This window comes from Leucoraja erinacea, chromosome 14 (assembly GCF_028641065.1).
Source record: "Leucoraja erinacea ecotype New England chromosome 14, Leri_hhj_1, whole genome shotgun sequence".
Taxonomy (NCBI): Eukaryota; Metazoa; Chordata; class Chondrichthyes; order Rajiformes; family Rajidae; genus Leucoraja; species Leucoraja erinaceus.
In genome coordinates, this window is record NC_073390.1 from 38,846,094 (window position 1) to 38,868,678 (window position 22,585).

Below are 22,585 nucleotides of genomic sequence, written 5' to 3' on the forward strand. Positions count from 1 at the left end.
TCTGCTCCCCCAATGGTGTGATCCCCCAACCCAATATTCCACCATGCACCCGTCTCCTCCAATGGAACTGAAGCCGTTCCCAAAAGTAAGGTTCCAGCACTGCCCTGCCTCCCTCAGCAGTGGATTTAAAAAAAAATCCAATGGCACCTCCTCTGCCTGCTGCAGCAGTGAAAAGTTCAGAATGTTCCTGTCTTGCAACTTTGTTTCGAAGTGTGTTGGAAGCTGACATGTAAATGGAGAAGCCAGTTAATTTTGAAATACTTGGGGGGGGGTGTGGGGGGGGGGGGGAAGGATTTGATTAAAAATGTGTACTTCAACACGACGAAATGTAATAAGGAGTGGATACTTAGAAAGAAAAGCTAAATCTCTACCGAAATGGAAAATATCTCGGAGATTGAGCGTCTGGATTGGGCGTGGCAATGAATCAAAGGAAGAAATGCAGCCGGCAGCCGTACATGCAAATGAATCCATTCCGATTGGACATCTGCGAGCATCGGCCATTCCGATTGGACATCTGCGAGTATCGGGCACGAATCGAAAGGCAGGAAGGGCGCCGGACGGCAGTCGGTCGGATGGCCCCAGAGTTTTATAGATATACTAGACCAAGTGCAGATCCGTTGGGTCTGCTCCCCCAATGATGTGATCCCCGAACCCAATATTCCACCATGCACCCGTCTCCTCCAATGGAACTGAAGCCGTTCCCAAAAGTAAGATTCCAGCACTGCCCTGCCTCCCTCAGCAGTGGATTTAAAAAAAAAATCCAATGGCACCTACCCTGCCTGCTGCAGCAGTGAAAAGTTCAGAATGTTCCTGTCTTGCAACTTTGTTTCGAAGTGTGTTGGAAGCTGACATGTAAATGGAGAAGCCAGTTAATTTTGAAATACTTGGGTGTGGGGGGGGGGGGGGGAGAAGGATTTGATTAAAAATGTGTACTTCAACACGACGAAATGTAATGAGGAGCGGATACTTAGAAAGAAAAGCGAAATCTCTACCGAAATGGAAAAGATGTCGGAGATTGAGCGTCTGGATTGGGCGTGGCAATGAATCAAAGGAAGAAATGCAGCCGGCAGCAGTACATGCAAATGGTACCATTCCGATTGGACATCTGCGAGCATCGGCCATTCCGATTGGACATCTGCGAGTATCGGGCACGAATCGAAAGGCAGGAAGGGCGCCGGACAGCAGTCGGTCGGATGGCCCCAGAGTTTTAAATGTATACTAGACCGAGTGCAGACCCGTTGGGTCTGTGCGGGGGGGGGGGTTTTGGAGGAAACGGAGATAGATTTGGGACGGCGGGGGGCGGGGCTCAGGGGGGGGGGGAGGAGAGAGGGATAGAGGTGGGAGGGAGAGGGAGCGGGGTAGGGGTGGGAGTTGGGGAAAGAGAGGAAGTTATATGAGGGGAGAGAGGGGGGGGGGGGATGGGGGAGGGGGGGGGGAGAGGGGGGGGTGATTTGAGGGGGGGATGGGGAGGAGTAGGAGAAGATCATGGGGATGGGGGGGAGGGGAGGGGAGGAGGGAATGGGGAGGTGGGGGGGGAGGAAGGAGGGGGGAAGGAGAGGGGAGGGTGGGTAGAGAGGAGGGAGGAGGAGTGGAAGAGGATGGAGGGGGAGGAGAGGGTTCGGGGGGAGGGAGGGGGAGGAGTGCACGATGAATAGGGGTAGGAGAGGAGAGGAGGGGGGGTGAGGGGGGGAGGGAGAAGGGAGGAAGGGGGGAGGAGGGGGGGAGGAGGGGGGGGGAGGAGGAGGAAAGAGGGGGGGAGAAAAGGGGTGGGGTGGGAGAGGGAGAGGGAGAGAGGGGGGGGAGGGGGGGGAGGGGTAGAGAGGGGGGGAAGGAGGGAGGGGAAGGGGGGAGGAGGGAGAGAGCAGAGAAGGGGTGGGAGGGAAAGTGGGGGGAGCTTGGGGGGAGAGGGGAAGAGGGGAAGAGAGAAGAGGAAAGAGGGAGAGAGGGGGGGGGAGGGGAGGGAGGAGGGGGTGGGAGGAGAGGGGGAGGAGAGGGGGTGGAGGTGGGGAGGGGAGAGAGGTGGAGGGGAGGGAGGGGGGGGAGGGAGAGGGGAAGGGGGGTGGGGGGGGAGGGGAGGGAGAGAGGGAGAGAGGAGAGGGGAGGGGAGGTGAAGGGGGGGGAGAGGGGAGGGGAGGGGGGGGGAGGGGTAGAGTAAGGGGGGGAAGGGGGAGGGGAGGGGGGGAGGGAGGGATTAGAAAGAGGGGGGGGAGAGGAGAGGGGGAGGAAGGGGGAGGGGTAGAGGGGGGGGAGGAGGGTGAGAGAGAGAGGGGGTGAGAGAGAGGGGGGAGAGGGGAGAGGGGGGGGGGGGGGGGAGAGGGGAGGAGAGGAGGGGGGGAGGAGAGGGGGAGAGAGAGAGAGTAGGAGAGAGGGAGAGGGAGGAGAGGGAGAGGGGAGTGGGAAGGTCTTGTAAGAGGGAAAGGGAGAGGGAAAGGGGGTGGTGGTAGAGAGGGAAGGGGGGTGGAAGAGGGGAGAGAGGAGGGGGGAGAGAGAGGGGGGCTGAGGGAGAGGGGGAAACATAGAAATTAAGTGCAGGAGTACATAGTGCCGTCTGTAGCGGTCGTTTGCTCGTTTTCAGACCCTGATAACGGGAGAAAAACGGAGGGATATCGATCGCTATTTACCGCGAGTACCTAAGTTCCGCGATCGGAGCACTTTTTCCCGGCAAGTTTTCGCAGGCAGCTTCGAGATTATTTGTTAAAGACTTATTACTGTACAACAGGCTGGCATTAGTGACAATGTTTAATTGACCGTGTTATAGTTTAGGCCCTCAATTTCATGAATGAATGAGTGAGTGAGTGAAAAGTGGGGACTTTGCTTTCTTGCACTTTAATCCACCGCAGCACTTTCTTCAGCCTTTTTTATGCTTTTCCCACTAAATACAATGAACCTGCTGCAAGTTTCCATGACATTTATTCTACAGAACAACACATCGGAATCTCCAGTAAAACAGGCATCTGTGAAGCCCCCTCAGCCATTTTGTGTGCTTGCCTGAAACAAAGCGCGTGATTGGCCAACTGGCAGTAAATTGGATAGTTATATGGATGGGAAGGGAATGGAGGGTTATGGTCTGAGCGCAGGTATATGAGACTAGGGGAGATTATGTGTTCGGCACGGACTAGAAGGGTCGAGATGGCCCGTTTCCGTGCTGTAATTGTTATATGGTTAATTCAATGTCAAACGTGCTTTCATTGGACTAAAAAATTCCCGACATTTTTCCGGTTTTCTCTAATTTAATAAAAATGTGCAAGTCTTCTTCATATCGAGTTTCAGGGGTGATTTATATAAATATTTTTACACAATATGTGACAATTTCATGTAGTTTGGTGACTTGGGTCACGAAACTGCTGAATAAAGCTCCTCGGCCCACAGCCTATTCTCTGTACTCCCAATATGGCAACAATGTATTTGAACATTGGGCATTGTGACATCACACGATGGAACGTTCACCGGGGCTGTGGCTCCTGCAAAGGCATATGTAAATGAATCCATTCCGATTGGACATCTGTGAGCATCGGGCATTGTGACATCACACGATGGAACGTTCACCAGGGGCTGCGGCTGGTGCTGCTTCTATGGGTTAGAATCCAGTTTCTTTTTGAAATATTGAGGTGGTGGGGGGGGTGAAGGATTTGATTAAAAAAGTGTACTTAAACACGACGAAATGTAATGAGGAGCGGATACTTAGAAAGAAAAGCGAAATCTCTACCGAAATGGAAAAGACGTCGGCGATTCTGCGTCCGGTTTCGGAGTTGCGGAGAATCAAAGGAAGAAACGCGGCCGGAAGCCGTACATGCAAATGGATCCATTCCGATTGGACGTCCGCGAGCATCGGGCATTGTGACATCGCACGGCGGGAACGAATCGAAAGGCAGGAAGGGATCCGTACTGCAGGCGGACGGATGGGTTTGAGTTTTATATATTAACTAGACCTAGTGCAGACCCGTTGGGTCTGTTTCCCCAACAGCGTTTCCGGTGGGGGGGGGAGTAGGGGAGTAGGGGCTGCAGCATCACACTCAAATTCAAACCACCACCCCACAAACTCACAGGTGGGGGGGGGGGGGGGGGGGTGAGAAGAGGGGAGGGAGGGGAGAGGAGGAGGAGGGAAACATGACAGATTTGGGAGGGAAAGGAGAGAGCGGGGGTAGGGGGTGAGAGAGGGGGGATGGGGAGGGGGAGAGATGTGATGGGGGGGGGGGGGATGGGGAGGGAGGGGGGGAGGGAGGTGGGGAGAGACGGGAAAGAGTGGGGAGGGAGAGGTGAGGAGGAGAGGGGGTGGGGGGAAGGGGCGGGTGGAGAGAGGGAAGGGGGTGGGGTAGAAGGTTTAGGGAGGGAAGGGAGGGGCTGAAGGAGAGGGAGAGGGGTGAGGGAGGGAGAGGGGGTGAGGAGAGGGAAACGTAGAAATTAAGTGCAGTAGTAGGCCATTCGGCCCTTCGAGCCTGCACCACCATTCAATATGATCATGGATGATCATCCAACTCAGTATCCTGTACCTGCCTTCTCTCCATACCCCCTGATCCCTTTAGCCACAAGGGCCACATCTAACTCCCTCTTAAATATAGCCAATGAACTGGCCTCAACTACCTTCTGTGGCAGAGAATTCCAGAGATTCACCACTCTCTGTGAGAAAAATGTTTTCCTCATCTCGGACCTAAATGATTTCCCCCTTATCCTTAAACTGTGACCCCCTGTTCTGGACTTCCCCAACATCTGGAACAATCTTCCTGCATCTAGCCTGTCCAACCCCTTAAGAATTTTGTAAGTTTCTATAAGAACCCCCCTCAATCTTCTAAAATCTAGCGAGTACAAGCCAAGTCTATCCAGTCTTTCTTCATTTGAAAGTCCTGACATCGCAGGAATCAGTCTGTTGAACCTTCTCTGTACTCCCTCTATGGTCTGTTTCCCCAATGGCGTTTGTGGGGGGGGTGAGAAGAGGGGAGGGAGGAGGAGGAAACGGGATAGATTTGGGAGGGAAAGGAGAGCGGGGTAGGGGGTGAGGGATGGGGGAGAGAGCTTCGGGGGAGGGGGGATGGGGGGGAGGGAGGGGGAGCAGGGTGGGATGGGGAGAGGGATGGGGGCAAAAGAGGGGAAAGAGTGGGGAGGGAGGAGGAGAGGGGTAGCGGGAGTGATGCAAGAGGGACAGAGGGATAGGGGAAGGGTGTGGGGGGATAGAGGGTAGGGGGGTGGGGTAGAGAGGGAAGGGGGGTGGGGGAGAGAGGGATGGGAGCGGGGTGAGGAGAGGTGGAGGGGTGAGGAGGGGGGAGAGAAGAGAAGTGGGGAAGAGTGGGGAGGGGTAGGAGGGGTAGGGGAGTGGAGGTGGAGGGGTAGGGGGGTCCAAGGTAGAAGAGGGGTAGGGGAAAGGGGGGTGGTAGAGAGGGAAGGGTGGTGGGGTAGAGAGGGAAAGAGAGGTGGGTGGTAGGAGGAGAGGGGGAGGGAGAGGGGGGGGAAGAGGGAGAGGGAAGGAGGGAGGGAGAGAGAGGGAAAGAGAGAGAGAGAGGGAGTGAGAGAGCGAGAGAGAAGAGGAAGGGAGAGAGACAGAGGGAGGGAGAGGGAAAGAAAGATAGTGCAGTAGTAGGCCATTCGGCCCTTCAAGCCTGCACCATTCTCCATTCAATATGATCACGGCTGATCATCCAGCTCAGTATCCCGTGCCTGCCTTCTCTCCTTACCCCCTGATCCCTTTAGCCACAAGGGCCACATCTAACTCCCTCTTAAATATAGCCAATGAACTGGCCTCAACTACCTTCTGTGGCAGAGAATTCCAGAGATTCACCACTATCTGTGTGAAAAATGTTTTCCTCATCTCACGTGTCCTGGACTTCCCCAACATCTGGAACAATCTTCCTGCATCAGACAAATGCAATTCAGGACTTTTCACTTCACAAGCAAAATCAGAATGACAGTTAGTGAAGAATTTGAATAATCACTGAGCGTTCTCTATGGCAACAATGTATTTGAGCATTGGGCATTGTGACATCACACGATGGAACGTTCACCATGGGCTGGGCTCCTGCAAAGGCATATGTAAATGAATCCATTCCGATTGGACATGTGTGAACATTGGGCATTGTGACATCACACGATGGAACATTCACCATGGGCTGGTGCTGCTTCTATGGGTGAGAAGCCGGTTTCTTTTTGAAATATTGTGGTGGGGGGGGGGTGAAGGATTTGATTAAAAACGTGTACTTAAACACGACGAAATGTAATGAGGAGCGGATACTTAGAAAGAAAAGCGAAATTTCTACCGAAATGGAAAAGACGTCGGCGATTCTGCGTCAGGTTTCGGAGTTGCGGAGAATCACAGGAAGAAACGCGGCTGGAAGCCGTACATGCAAATGGATCCATTCCGATTGGACGTCCGCGAGCATCGGGCATTGTGACATCGCACGGCGGGAACGAATCGAAAGGCAGGAAGGGATTCGTACTGCAGGTGGACGGATGGGTTTGAGTTTTATATATTAACTAGACCAAGTGCAGACCTGTTGGGTCTGCTCCCCCAATGGTGTGATCCCCCAACCCAATATTCCACCATGCACCCGTCTCCTCCAATGGAACTGAAGCCGTTCCCAAATGTAAGATTCCAGCACTCCCCTGCCTCTCTCAGCAGTGGATTTAAAAAAAAATCCAATTGCACCTTCCCTGCCTGCTGCAGCAGTGAAAAGTTCAGAGTGTTCCTGTCTTGCAACTTTGTTTCAAAGTGTGTTGGAAGCTGATAGGAAGGAGCAGCCGTCAACCATTGGGAGAGCAGCCGTTGGGTCTGCTCTCCCAATGGTGTGATTCCCCCAACCCAATATTCCACCATGCACCCGTCTCCTCCAATGGAACTGAAGCCGTTGCCAAATGTAAGTTTCCAGCACTCCCCTGCCTCCCTCAATTGCACCTCCCTGCCTGCTGCAGCAGTGAAAAGTTCAGTGTTCCTGTCTTGCAACTTTGTTTCGAAGTGTGTTGGAAGCTGATAGGAAGGAGCAGCCGTCAACGAATCAAAAGGCAGGAAGGGATCCGTACTGTAGGCAGACGGATGGATTTGAGTTTTATATATTAACTAGACCAAGTGCAGACCCGTTGGGTCTGCTCCCCCAATGGTGTGATCCCCCAACCCAATATTCCACCATGCACCCGTCTCCTCCATTGGAACTGAGCCCGTTGCCAAATGTAAGTTTCCAGCACTCCCCTGCCTCCCTCAATTGCAGCCCTCCCCTGCCTGCTGCAGCAGTGAAAAGTTCAGTGTTCCTCTCTTGCAACTTTGTTTGGAAGTGTGTTGGAAGCTGATGTAAATGGAGAAGCCTGTTTATTTTTGAAATACCGTCAAGAAGGATTTGATTAAAAAGATGTACTTGTACACGACGAAATGAAATGAGGAGCGGATACTTAGAAAGAAAAGCGAAATCTCTACCGAAATGGAAAATATCTCGGAGATTGAGCGTCCGGTTTCGGAGTTGCGGAGCGTCAAAGGATGAGACGTGCGGCGGACGCCGTACGGCGGCAGGCGGACTGATTTGAGTTTTATAGATAGATAGATAGATAGATAGATAGATGGATAGATATAGGAGGGGAGGGGGGTGAGGGAAACTGTTTAATCTCTTCCCTGTACGGGGACCCGACTTTTCCCTGCTGGGTCTCCGGTGTTGTTGGGCTTAACATCGTGGAGCCGGCGGCGGCCTTCAACCGGAACCAACCTGAGGGCTCCAGTCGCGGAGCCTGCGGACTCGCCATTCATCTTTGCTGGCCGACTTCGGAGTAGGGAGAGCTGTGGTGACTCGCGGCTGCGACCCGACTTCGGTGCTTCGGAGGCTCCGGCCGCAGGCCCGGTGGACAGGAACATCGGGAGCTCGCAGATCTCTGGTGGGAGACCGCTTTTCAGAGCTCCCGCAACGGCAACTTCTTCCGGTGGAATCGTGAGGTTTAAAGGACTCGGAGCGGGGCCTGACATAGCCCGGCGCGGCTTAAATGGCCGCGGGACTTACCATCTCCCTCCGGGGACTATAACATCGTGAGCCCCATTCGCCTCGATGCTGTAGTTGGACTGCTGGAACGCGGGAGAAGAACAAAGGGGGAAGACTTTTGCCTCCCATCACAATGAGGAGGTGTTGGAGATTCACTGTGATGGATGTTTGTGTAAATTGTGTTTTTGTAATGTAAAAGACTGTAGGAATGTATTATGGGGAACAAGGAAATGGCAGATGAGTTGAATAGGCACTTTGGATCTGTGTTCAATCTTCCTGATATAGTAGTGGCCAGAGGATCTGGGGTGACAGAGGAACTGAAGGAAATCCACATTAGGCAGGAAATGGTGTTGGATAGACTGATGGGACTGAAGGCTGATAAATCCCCAGGGCCTGATGGTCTGCATCCCAGGGTACTTAAGGAAGTGGCTCTAGAAATCGTGGATGCATTGGTGATAATTTTCCAAAGCTCTGTAGACCCAGGATCTGTTCCTGTGGATCGCTGGTCGGAGTGGACTCGGTGGGCAGAAGGGTTTCCACGCTGTATCTCAATGTCAACTAAGTAAGTAGATCTTCTTCTTGCATATGGCATACACAGCCTAAAGTTGGAGGTCAACTTGTTCTATTTGATCATTTGTTTGTGCATGTCAGGTTGATTGCATTAGTCAAAGCAGGGTGGACCACGTGAAGGTTGCAATCTCCCACCCCAGTAAGTAAGTGAAAGGTCTGGATAGAGTGGATGTGTAGAGGATGTTTCCACCAGTGGGAGAGTCTAGGACCAGAGGCCAAAGCCTCAGAATTAAAGGACATTCCTTTAGGAAGGAGTTTTTGGAGGAATTTCTTTACTCAGAGGGTGGTGAATCTGTAGAATTAATTGCCACAGAAGGCTGTGGAGGCCGTCAATGGATATTTTTTAAGGCAGTGATAGATAGATTCAAGATTAATATGGGCGTCAGGGTTATATGGAGACGGCAGGAGAATGGATTAAATGGGAAAGATAGAGCAGCCATGATTGACTGGCGGCGTAGACTTGAAGGGCCGAATGGCATAATTCTTCTACTATCACTTATGAATTTATGAGAGATACAAATGTTGCATTATTTTAAACATTGTGCTTGTAATCAATAGCATTTTAAAAATTACATTTTATTTTTTAGTTTTGTTACTAATTGTGAATTGTCATGGGATCGATGGGTCCTAAAAGTACTCGTTCACCAAGTATGTGATCAGTGTTGATGCGTCAAAATGAATGAGCAATGCAATCATGGTAATCTCCCGAGTCATTGGTACAATGTGAGAAATGACAACATTTAATTTAGTTTAGAAATGTAACAGGAAAGCAGGCCCTTCAGCTCACTGAGTTCATGCCGAACATCGATCATCCGTTCAACAATACTGAGATATGTATGAATTCCCACTTTAGAGCTGTTCTATAATGGGAAGCTGGACATTTATCATCTAGTCAACAAAACAAAATGTATCCCCAATACGGCAGCACCACAATAAAAATGGCCTTTTCATTGTGTTCTGAGCAGTATTTTAAATGCGAGACTATTACAATTTTCATCTGTAATTTCAAGTATTTTGTTGGCACGGTCATTTTGCAATTATTGTTTGTAAAATATTGGGTTGGAGTAAGAAGTTCGAAGATTTGAGTGTCTAGTTTTTTTAACAGTACTGTATTGAAATTTCAGAATAGGTTCAGTTTAGTTAATTGTTACATGTACCGAGTTACAGTGAAAAGCTTTTGTTGCGCACTAACCAGCAGAAAGATAATACATGATTACAATCAAGCCATTTACAGTATATGAGGGATAAGGGAATAAGGATAAATGAATATTGCTGAGGAGTTCAGTTATAAATTTGACATTTTTAACTTTGTAGATCAAATGAATCTGTACTTGCATGTTAATTTTAAGCATACATTTAAGCATACATTTAATTGTAAATCAATTATTTTAAATGTACCAATGTTTATAACCTTGATCTTTGTTCCTTTACAGTTAGCTAATGGATCAAATGCTGCCTATTTTGAATTGTTTAAACTTGTTTGCATATGGAACATATCCTGACTATTTAGGTAAGGAACCTAATTCATTTGCTTCACGATTTATTTCTCCAAAATACTAGTGTTGTTGAAGTTGCAGCACAGATAGACAATTTATAACAATAAAATGTTTTATTCACGTACTTTGATCCTATTTTTGCTACATTTATGAAATAAATTTCTACTTCAAGGTATCATAATTTCACTTTAAATACTTTGTTCTAATTTTTCATTCTTATAATCTAGTCATGGAGCTGGGGAAGTGATTTGATAGGGAAAACTCGTACAAGCAGGGGAAGTGATAATGGGGAATAAAGAAATGGCAGAGGAGTTGCATAACCTTTTGCATCAGTCTTCACAGTGAAAGACACCAGCAATGTGCCTGAAATTCAAGAGAGCCAGGAGGTGGAAGTTAGTGGACTAACTGATACAACTCTAATTAACTTTATTTCCATCATGGTGATTCTGTTTGCAAGTTGTAGCTTTAAGCATTTATACTCGTCTGATATATTTCCCGTTCTCATTTTACATTAGTTATTATGGTAAATGTAATTAGTTCACTGTTGAAAGTCAACTTAATAGAACTAATTTAATAGGGTTTTTTCAATTTTCACGTAAAATAAACTTCTTTATTTACGTTGATTTGAATAATTAAGTGGACTGCAAAATTTAAAAAAAAATCCTTATCAATGCAAAGCCTCTTTGGCAAAATGGTTGTGTGTTAACTCAGATTTGAGCTTTTTATGATTCTTGCTTTAATTCTGAAAGTTCTTTCTAGAATTACATATTTTCTGTTGTTTAGAAAATAAAGGAAGTCTGCCTGAATTAACATTAGCTCAGAAGAATAAGCTGAAACATCTCACCATAGTAAGCTTGGCTGCAAGAATGAAGGTACTTAAGATTTTATTTGCATGTACTTGCTAGGTCCAGGATGCATTATCATGTAATGATTTTATTTTAAATGTTCTGACCTGGTTCAGTTTCATAGCCAACATTATTTTGTAAAGATTCCAATTGTATTTGTGAATATATCCTCTCTTTTATATTTAACTTATCCAGCAATTATGCTCTAGTTTTGATCTTGTGTGGTAAAATTTGAAATTATCCCATCGTTTGCTGCTGTTTAATAGATCTTTATTATCAAATTATATTTTACCTGCTCCCTGTTGGACTTAACATAGAGCAGGTATGCTTTTGTGCTTTAGAGGTTTAATTATTGATCTGCTTATCCCCTCGCTACTGCCAGTCATTCACAAGCTGCTGGTCAACTGGTAAATAAGAAGTGTGACTATCTTTGAAGTTATTTTATTATTCCTTTTTGAGATATCTTGCATTAGCACATTGAATTGTTTGAACTGTTATTTCTGTCTAATTGTCGTTCAGTTTATCAAAATAGTGAATATTGGCGGGGCGGAGTTTGAAACGGCCCGTTCGCGATGACAAATCAGAGCAGTTTCTACTATCAATTAATGGGATCTTTAATGGGAAAAGTGTACAATTATTGCATGATTACTTTTCTGAAGTTGTGGCCTTGACACTTTGGGAAGGAATCCAATGTACTTTTGTTGAGAAGTTATCATCTGACATATGTTGACCAAGTAATACTGGGCACTGAAGCTACGTGTTGAAATTGCTTTGTGTTTCCCTAGAACTAACAACATCTTTAAAAACTTTATTTTGGATATGGAAAATTTGTGACATCCTTGCATGTATAACCACAGCACTAATGCTAAAGGTAGATTTGTCCTACGTTTAATTTTCTCTCTTCCTGTTTTTTTCTCCCCACTCTCCTTACATACAATCAGTCTGAAAAAGAGCCCTGAACCGAAACGTCACCTATCCATTTTTTCCAGAGATGCTACCTGACCCTCTGAGTTACTCTGGCACTTTACGTCTATCTTTGGTGTAAACCAGCATCTGCAGTTCCTTTTTATTACAACTGCTAAAGGGTTTGAGAAATTTCCATTCAGTACCAAGTAATATTTGAGGTTATTTATATGAGGTTATTTTATATATGCAACAAGAGCTGGAATAGGCCTCGCAGCCAGTCAAGCCTGTTCATCCATTCTAGGAGGTTATGGTTGAACTTCAGAAACAGAACAAGGACTAGAGGACATAGCTTTCCCCATCCTGAACCTTATTTCACTTGATTCCCATAGTAACCAAACAAAAAATGATGTGTCTTGAATATTTTCAAACGATGAGCATGCACATTCAGTAGGGTAAGGGAATCTTTGCATTTACAAACTTCCTCCTGAAGAAATGGCTTCTCAACATCTAATTCCTTATCTTAAGACAACTTGTTCTTGTTCCAGATGCTCTAATCATGGTAAACAACATGATAATAGTTTAATTACATCATCTTTCATCCTTCTAAACAGGAGGAATTACAGGCTCTCAAGACCTGTCTTATACTAGGAATCAAACAAGTGAACTGAAGAAGGGTTTCGACCCGAAACGTTGCCTATTTCCTTCGTTCCATAGATGCTGCCTCACCCGCGGAGTTTCTCCAGCATTTTTGTATACCTATAATCTCACAACAGGTGTATTATGAAACAGCTAAGCATATGAAATTGAATTATTTTGTTTGAATGAAAATAATGTCAGTTTTTAGGCAGCAGCTCATTTTTCTTCCAAGAATTCTGAATTTCTCATTGGAATCTTGCTGTTTTAGTCCATTTTACTAATAATGTAGCAATGTCACTGTTGTTAAGATGTGCAATCTAAAAAAAAACGTATAACTGATTCAAAAGATGCTTTGTTAGTTAAATAAACAGTTTGAGTAAATGAGTGTTCTCTTTTCAACAAATGATTAGAATTTTCTCCACCAGTTGTTTGACTGCCTTATTCAATGGAACTTCTCACCTGACAATGATACTGTGTGCAGTTCATGAACTTATTATCTACAATGAGATGTTGTCCTATTAATATTTGCCAGGTATTGTTTCCAGACTACAGTTTTGAGAAGATGATTTGGAAATGTCATAGAGTGATACCGTGTGGAAACAGGCCCTTCAGCTCAACTTGCCCACAAGGGCCAACAAGTCCCAGCTACAATCGTCCCACCTACCAGCGTTTATCCATATACCGCCAAACCTGTCCTATCCGTATACCTGTCTAACTGCTTCTTAAATGTTGGGATAGTCCCTGCCTCAACTATCTCCTGTGGCAGCTTGTTCCATACATCCACCACCATTTGTGTGAAAAAGTTACCCATCAGATTCCTATTAAATCTTTTCCCTTCACCGTAAACCTGTGTCCTCTGGTCCTCGATTCACCTGGGCAAGAGTATGCTGGGTCAAAAGAAAAAATATCCTCGGCATTTATTGTATTTAGGATTTTGTTGAAAAATATTGTTGTCCATTCCATGGGATAACTATATAGAAAAACATTGCCATGAAATTGCTAACAGTTACTTTAAAACTTTGCAGTGCATTCCATATTCCATGCTTCTAAAAGACCTTGATTTAAAAAACCTCAGAGAATTGGAGGATTTAATTATTGAAGCAATTTATACTGATATAATTCAATGCAAACTCGATCAGCAAAATCAGCTGCTTGAGGTTGACTTTTGCATCGGCAGAGATCTCCAAAAGCAAGACATCAGCAACATTGTTAAAACTCTCCAGGAATGGCAAGTGTTTTTGAAAAATTAATAATGTTTTGTAACTTCTATATCATAAGAAAATGCTATGGAACGATTGGAAAAAAGTTATTGGGATATATCAGTGCCTTAATGAAACATACTTTTTCCCCATGCCTGCCGATTATAAAGATGAATGCATGAAGCTTGATCCGTGTAATATTATGGTTCTGAACAAGATAGTGTGTCCTTGGTCCAGGTCTGCAGTTTTCATTTTCCTTCCCGAAAATCAAATTACTTGAATAAATACATGAATATATTACAAGCTATTAGCCCTTAACAACAAACTCGCATATAATTACCTTTCATAATATTGTCAGTTTACTGAATATATATTTGTATAATGTTACTTGCACAAATTCCTGTTGTGATGCTGTTTTAATTGCAAGTTGTGACACTGGAATTACATTCAATTCTCCATCTTAACATAATTGTTTTGAAATTTGTGTGGTTATCTTAGTCATTCTTGTTGTGAAAAGATTATGCCTGATGGCTGTGTGACAGATCACATTGCCAAATGTTTATCTAATTATTTACAGGTGTGATTGTTGTCAGGCAGTTCTACTGGGGATTGAACAGCAAGTTCTCCGTGTAAATCAGTACAAAGAGGGCCACTCTAAAACTCAGCAGCAAGTAGAAACCGAGGTGAGTTTTGAAAATAATTAAGACAAGACTCCACAGTGCATTAATCCCATGTCCACAGATCTGTGCAATTTATTCTAATGTGATGAGCTCCTAAACAAGAAAATACAACTGTGGTGGAAGGGTGTTATTCTGTCTAGAGGCCTGCGATTGAAGGAGTTCCACAGGGATCTGTGCTGGGGCCTCTTGTTTGTGATGTATATAAATAACTTGGATGTAAATGTAGATGGGTTAGTTAGTAAAGTTGCAAGTGCCAACAACATTGCAAGGATTGTAAGGAAGGTTGTCAAAGTATACAGTGGGATACATATTGCAGAAATCAGCAAAGAAATGGGCAATGAGTTTAATTAAGGGAAGTGTAAGGTGTTGCATTTTGGAAGGTTGAGTGTGAGTGTAAGGGGAATGTATATGATTGATGGCAAGACCATTAACAGCATCACAACAGTATCTGGACTACACTTCTTCCCACCCTGCTTCCTGTAAGGACTTCATCCCCTACTCCCAATTCCTCCGTCTATACCGCATCTGCACCCAGGATGACGTGTTCCACACCAGGGCATGGGAGATGTCCTCATTCTTCAGGGAATAGAATTTTCTACTATAGATGAGGCTCTCACCAGGGTCTCTTTTATACCCCGTAACTCTACTCTCCCTCCCCATCCCCCCCACTCGCAACAAGGGCCAAGTCCCCCTTGTCCTCGCCTTCCACCCTACCAGCCGTCACATATAACAAATAATCCTCCGACATTTTCGCAACCTCCAACGTGATCCCACCACTTGCCACATCTTCCCACCTCCTCCCCTGTCTGCTTTCCACAGAGACCGCTCACTCCGAAACTCCCTGGTCAATTCGTCCCTTCCCTCCTGAACCACCCCCTCTCCGGGCACTTTCCCTTGCAACCGCAAGAAATGCCACACTTGTCGCTTTACCTCCCTCCTTGACTCCATTCAAGGTCCCAAGCGGTCTTTCCAGGTGCGGCACCTCCTCCAACCTCATCTATTACATCCGCTGCTCTAGATGTCAGCTGCTCTACATCGGTGAGACCAAGCGTTGACTTCTCTAATTGCAGGTAGTCCCTACTTTCTCCTCCCCTTCTCAGCTCTCCCTCAGCCCACTGGCTCCACCTCTTGCTTTCTTCTTCCCGCCCCCCCACCCTCACAACAGTCTGAAGAAGGGTTTTATTTTAGTTAATCTTTTAAACTTTGCTCTCATTTTCTTTGTCAATAAATTCATTCTATTTAAGTGGAATGCAAGCAACTACTGGGAGAAATTAAGCAAATATATCCTGAACTAATGGATACAATTGAACTTGCCTTCTGAATGGCAAGTGGACTACTCGTCTTGGTGGTTGAATTTACAGGCTGCCAGTGAGTTGATTTGAAGGGTCTCGACCCAAAACGTCACCCATTCCTTCTCTCCAGAGATGCTACCTGTCCTGCTGAGTTACTCCAGCTTTTTGTGTCTATCTTTAGTTGATTTGTAATCAGTAAACTCTGCAACCAACTTCTTTCTCAGACATCAGTTTGGATGGAAATAATTTCTAACTCGTCTACACCAAACCCCAAAATTTTGAAAAATTGAACATGTATAAGAATAAGTTTTCATTAGGTTTCATTAAAGGAAGCAATAGGTGGAAGTCTTGACCAATAATTCACTTAAATATAAAGCTGCTATTTTATTTGTTTTGCTATGGATTTCATGATAGAGGGGAGAAGACAGTTCAGGAAGAAGGAAGACTTTTCAGAGATATCTGCAAGGAAAATCTTGTTGGAGCAAACATGGCAGACATTGGAAGAATGGAAAGAGGACATAGTTCAGTGAGATGATTTTTGTGTAGGCATATGGATATGCAGGGAACAAAGGAACATGGATTATGTGCAAGCAAATAAGAGCATCATATTTGGCACAGACATTGTGGGCCAAAGAGCCCGTTCTTGTGTTGTACTGTTCTATAAATGTGGGAGTCAGTAGAGTTGTAAATGATGTTTGTCAATTCTAGTCTATTCCCTGAGATGGTGACGAAGATCCAGATCACCACTGTCCTCTGGTTGTGGTAGAATAATCCAGTTGTCTGATAACAGCTGGGAAGAAACTGTCTGAATCTGGAGGTGTGCAATTTCACACTTCTATATCTTTTGCCTTATGGGGGAGGGGAGAGGACTGAGTGGCCAGAGTGCAACTCATCCCTGATTATGCTGCTGGCCTTGCCATGGCAGTGGGGGGTATAAATGGAGTCGGTAGAAGGGAGGTTGGTTAGTGTGATGGTCTGGGCTGCGTCCACAATTCGCTGCAATTTCTTGCGGTCTTGGACCTTGTGAAGCTGAGTGCCGGGTGAAAATTGACAGTAAAAACATTTTTTAATTCTGTGCGAGTACAGGAAACTATCAAATATTAAATGTTAGTTTCCTTAACTGCTCCTTGGTGGTGGCAAGTTCAGCCAATTAGTTTTCCCTGTTTTTTTTAATTTGATTTATAAATTGCATTTAAACCATGTACTTCTGGACTCTGAAAATACTCCATTAAGTCCATAAGTCCTTTCATAAGGACTTTGGTAATCATTATCAGGACCCCTCAGAGAAAAGAGCTTCAGAGGCCACCCCTCAGAGAAAAGAGAAAATAATTCTGCGCTGGATAAATAAAACAGTTCATCGATTACATCTGAGACTTTGCTGCCAGTTTTTTAAAGTTTTGTTTGACGGCTGGGTCAACCTGAACCTTACCCAGTGATATTTATCCTGCTCGCAAGAGAACTGTCCCTCGTAATTTGTCTGCTAACTCCTGTATCAGCATTGCAATTGAAAAGCTTGTTTTTTCTCTAGATCTTGTCTCTTTAAAAAAACAATTAAAATTTGATATTATTTTCAATAACATTTCAAATGTTTTTTATCTGATTTAAGTGATTTGATAAGGAGACTTTTTGAATAAAGATTTCAGTAAGAAAGAATAAGATTGTCTATTTTTCACTAAAATCAAATAACTGGTGGAAATCTGTGGAAAAAACAGTAAAACTCTCAGCAAGTCAGACCGTATCTGTGGCTAGAGAAACAGATTTAATGTTTTGACTTGTAGAATTTAGACTTCATTGGCATCATATGAATATTTTTTTAACATAAAAGGTAGAGGTTGCTGGGCCAAGAACAGTGCCGTAACTGAAAGATGGGACGAGTACAAAGATGCATGCTTTACGTGCTTTTAGATGGAAAAGGGCTGATTAGGGATAGTCATCATGGTTTTGTATGTGGGATATCTTGTCTCGTGAACCTGATTGAGTTTTTTGAAGATGTGAGCAAAGAGGTTAATGAGGGCAGAGCTGTAGATGTATATATGAATTTCAGTAAGGTATTCGAGAAAGTAACGCATGGTAGGCTGCTCTGTAAGGTTAGATCACGTGGGATCCAAGGAGGGTGAGCTGAGTGGATAGAAAATTGGCTTCATGGAAGGAATCGGAGGGTGATGATGAGCGTTTTTCGGACTGGAGGCCTGTGACTAGTAATGTGCCCCAGGATTCGGTGCTGGACTCATTGCTGTTTGTCATCCATATCAATGATTTGGATGAGAACGTACATGGCATGATTAGCAAGTTTGCAGATGACACTAAAGTGGTTGGTGTTGTAGATAGTGAAGATGGTTGTCAAAGATTACAGCAGGATCTTGATTGGTTGGGCAGGTGGGCTGAGGAATGGTTAATACGCTACGATAGAACTTTATTCATTCCCGGAGGGAAATTGGTCTGCCAACAGTCATAACACGCAACAAGGTGCACGAAAACTTGAAATTAAAATTAAATTAAAAGTGAAAAGTGAAAAAAAACGAAAAAGACAAACAACGCTGGCTGTCGTGTGCACAGCGCCTTAACCGGAACGAACAAACAAACAAACGCGGGCTTATCCACTAGGCAGAGGATTCTAAGACTAGAGTGTCCCCCGCTCCCCCACACAGGGGTCCCGTTTTGTTCTCCCACCGTCCCTCACGCGGTCCCCCCACGCCAGGTCCTCCATTGTTCTTCACGGAGGTCCCCCCACGCCGGGTCATCGTTGTCTTTCCCCCCCCCCCACGCTCATTGACCACTGAACGCACCATCATCAGCCGTAGCACCGACCTCTCCACAATGCTATAATTAATTTAATAGAGAAATGTGAGGTGTTCCATTTTGGGAAGTCTAACATGGGCAGGACTGACACATGGAAGGTGTCTAGGGAGTGTTGTGGAGCAGAGGGATCTAGGAATGCAGGTCTAGTTCATTGAAAGTGTCGTCATGGGTGGGTAGGGTGGTTAATAAGGCCTTCGGCACATTGGCCTTCATCAGTCAGAGTATTGTGTATAGAAGTTGGGAGGTCATGCTGCAGTTATACAAGACGTTTGTGAAGCCACATTTAGAGTGTTATGTTCAGTTTTGGTGACCATGTTATAGGAAAGATGTTGTCAAGCTTGAAAGGGTTCAGAGAATATTTACCAGGATGTTGCAGGACATGAGGGACTAAGCTATAGGGGGAGGTTGAGCAGAATAGGGCTTTATTCCTTGGAGTGCAGGAGGGTGAGGAGTGGTCTTGTAGAGGTGTAAAATCGGGAGAGGGATAGATTGGGTAAGCGCGCAGTCTTTTGCCCAGGGTAGGGGAATCGAGAACATGAGGTCATAGATTTAAGGTGAGGGGGGAAATATTGAATGGGAAACTGAGGGGTGACTTTTTTTACACAAATGTTGTGAGTGTATGGAACAAGCTGCCGGAGGAGGTAGTTGAGGCAGGTACAATAACAACATTTAAAAAACATTTAGACATACATGGATACGGATAGGTTTGGAGGGATATGGGGCAAAAACAGGTGGGGTAGATGGGGTATGTTGGTCGGCGTGGGCAAGTTGGACCGAAGGGCCTGTTTCTATGCTGTATGACTATGACATAATTTAATGATACAAATATACTTTTGTCATTCAGGGTGCAGGTTATTGGTTAGAATTATTCCAGGAGGGGGCGGTGGGGGGCGCTGCAAGCCAGCAGCCCTGCCAGCAGCGTGTTAGAATTCTCAACTTTTTTTTCTTTTATTAGTGTGACATAATGTGTGTTTTTGGTGTCTCTCTGCGTGTCTTGTGTGTGGGGGGGGGGGGGGAATAAGGGGGAAACCGTTTTGGTCGCCTCCTCCACGGAGAGGCAACTTTTTCCATGTCACCTCCCCCGTGGCCTAACAGCGAGGATCGGTGCGGCCTTTCCCGGAGACCTGCCCGGAGCTTCAGCGGCAGGCGCATCGTGGACTCTCGTCGCGGAGCGGGCGAGCCCTCACCGGAGGGGAGCACTCCCTTCGCTGGCCCGCGGCAGCCTGAAGCCGCGGTCTGCGGAACTCCAGCTGGCGCTGCGTCTGCAGCCTGGGATTCCTTGTTGGGGACCCGGGAAGAGAAGAAGCTCCGACCGCCAGCCCGCGCTACCGCGGGTGCGGCAGGGAACTTACCATCAGGAGCGGGGTCCCTCGTCGGGGATCCCTGGAGAGGAGCTCTGTCCGCTGGCTCTGCGGTGATTCTGGCTGCAGCACGGCGGGAACTTTAAATTTTTGACCAGCGGCCTACACCAACCTGAAGCCGCGGTCTCCGGTGGGGAAGCACCGATTCAGGACTTACCTGGACTTTATCTGGACTTTACCTTGTCTGAACATCTGGACGCCCGCAGCGGCGGCTGCGGAGGGATGAGGTCCAGACCACGGGGGGAAATGGAGGAGGACTGGCCAAATTTTGTACCTTCCACCAGAGTGATGAATGGTGTGTAGGATGCTTGTATTAAATTTTAAATTGTGTTTTTGTGTGTTCTTTTTTCATTGTACCGCTGCTGGCAAATTCATTTCACTTGCACTTGATGTGCAAGTGACGAATAAAACTGATATTGATATTGATAGGACAATTATTCAGGACCTAAATGTAAAATGGCTTTAATGCTTCCCTGTTCCATTGTCTATTGGAATAACATAACTTTAAAAATTGTAATTCTTATTTTAAAGGTGGCCAATATAAAGAAGACCTTGAAGGCAACGGCTTCTACCTCGTTACAAGAACCTGACCAGCACCCAATGGATCGTGATGCTCCACAGCTCATTGAACAACGTTCATCTACAAAGAAATTGTCAAAAGCCAAGAGTTTATCATCCAGTCGTCATTAGAACATTAATCGCCTGGATTATCCTGTGCTTTGAAGAAAACTGAGAAGAAATTAAATATAATGAACAGTGCAATGCTTCTCATGAATAACACTTGAAAGAGATTTAAGAAACTTTTACTGTGCATTTGAAATCGTTTTGTAATATATGGTTCTTTTTTGGTAGGAATCTCAGATGATGACTGAATCAGCCTTTCTTGTTAAATGGGACCAGTTGCAAACTGACTACTGAAGTGATGTCCATCCAATAAAGTTTCATCATTTTGCCTTCAGTGTCTGGAAAGCCAGGCAGTAAGCAGAATACTACAAAAGCTACTCTGCAGTGGTTAAAAGATATCTGGAGTCGGTAGGTTCCGAGAACTTAATAGGAAACTACTAACGTGTATTTTATCAAATATTTTGGGTCATAAATATTGTGTGCAGTATACTCAAACTGATGCACTCCAGACGAGTTCGATTGCTGAAAAGCATGTTAAGATGAAGAAACAATATTGGGGTTCAGTGACATTAATTGTGTCTTTGACAATACAGCTAATATATATTTTTTAATTGCTTGGATTCAAAATTCTTGAACTAAAGTTACTAACTGTAAACCCTGGAAAATGCCACCTGAAGCAAATTATTTATTAAAAAAATTAGACAAGAATTGGTTAGATTACTTTATGGATGGGTAATCATATCAGTTGTATTCCAAAAATATGGTTGTCATTATTCAATTAAACAAAATCCTAATTTGTGAAATTTGAGACAATATTTTGAAAGTGTTGGTGCTTCGCGTCTCGGGTCATTCTGCCCACATCAGTCACTCGCCAGAAACATAACTAACCATGAACATCTGTGGGAACCAGTCTGGTGTTTGGCACTAAAAATGATTTAGCTTGCATCTAGTGTGCTGACTGGATTGAACGGAATGTTTTCTTAGTTTTACTTTTTCCATGTTAAAGTTGCCTGTTGTTTGGTTTGAGATATTAAGTATGTTGGTGAGAGTAAACACGCTCTATCAAATAGGCTGGTCTTCAGTTTAGTTAGGGGACAAGAGGAATCATGTGAATCTAAAGTGAAAACAGAATGCTGAGACACTCAGCAGGTCCACCACATCTTTGGGAAGAGAAACAGGTAATGCTTTGTCAGGATATCATTTGAATCTGGAGTCTTAGCGCAGCTTCTGCAATCAGCTGAACTGTGAAAGAAATGTAAATATATGAGAGGGTAAAATTTATGTAGGACAGTTTAGGCACAAAAGGTTGCTGCAGGATGTGGCTTCTCAAGTCTACACCATCATACAATGTCAGGATGATCCTATGCCTCAGTCCACATACCTGCCCTGTTCATATTTCAATAGACAATCGGTGCAGGAGTAGGCCATTCGGCCCTTCGAGCCAGCACTGCCATTCAATGTGGTCATGGCTGATCATCCCTAATCAGTACCCCGTTCCTGCCTTCTCCCCATATCCCCTGACTCCACTATTTTTAAGAGCCCTATCTAGCTCTCTCTTGAAAGCATCCAGAGAACCTGCCTCCACCACCCTCTGAGGCAGAGAATTCCACAGACTCACCACTCTCTGTGAGAAAAAGTGTTTCCTCGCCTCCGTTCTAAATGGCTTACTCCTTATTCTTATACTGTGGCGCCTGGTTCTGGACTCTCCCAACATCGGGAACATGTTTCCTGCCTCTATGTGTCCAAGCCTTTAACAATCTCATATGTTTCAATGAGATATCCTCTCATCCTTCTAAACTTCAGAGTGTACAAGCCCAGCTGCTCTGTTTTCTCAGCATATGACAGTCCCGCCATCCCGGGAATTAACCTTGTAAACCTACGCTGCACTCCCTCAATAACAAGAATGTTCTTCCTCAAATTAAGGGACCAATACTGCACACAATACTCCAGGTGTGGTCTCACTAGGGCTCTGTACAACTGCAGAAGGACCTCTTTGCACCTATATTCGATTCCTCTTGTTTGAAGGCCAACATGCCATTCGCTTTCTTCACTGCCTGCTGTACCTGCATGCTTACTTTCATAGACTGATGTACAAGGATCCCCAGATCCCGTTGTACTTCCCCTTTTCCCATTTCCTCTCATTCCTTCATTGTCAAACCTATTGATCTCAATCCTGCACACGATGAATAACCTTCTGATGTTGTATTCTGAAGATTAACAGACTTCCTTGCTCT

At 45.4% G+C, this 22,585-nt stretch overlaps 1 protein-coding gene across 1 annotated transcript in view; it reads left to right on the forward strand.

Moving 5' to 3' along the window:
* The window catches only part of LOC129703605 (COP9 signalosome complex subunit 7b-like), a 38,332-nt gene extending 17,168 nt beyond the window's left edge, over positions 1-21,164 (forward strand). Inside the window, 6 exon segments of the mRNA XM_055646206.1 lie at positions 9,947-9,982; positions 9,984-10,023; positions 10,793-10,881; positions 13,422-13,624; positions 14,173-14,278; positions 20,259-21,164. Coding sequence (XP_055502181.1) covers positions 9,947-9,982; positions 9,984-10,023; positions 10,793-10,881; positions 13,422-13,624; positions 14,173-14,278; positions 20,259-20,417 — 633 coding nt within the window. The 3' untranslated portion in view covers positions 20,418-21,164.
* The last annotated feature ends 1,421 nt before the right edge of the window (positions 21,165-22,585 follow it).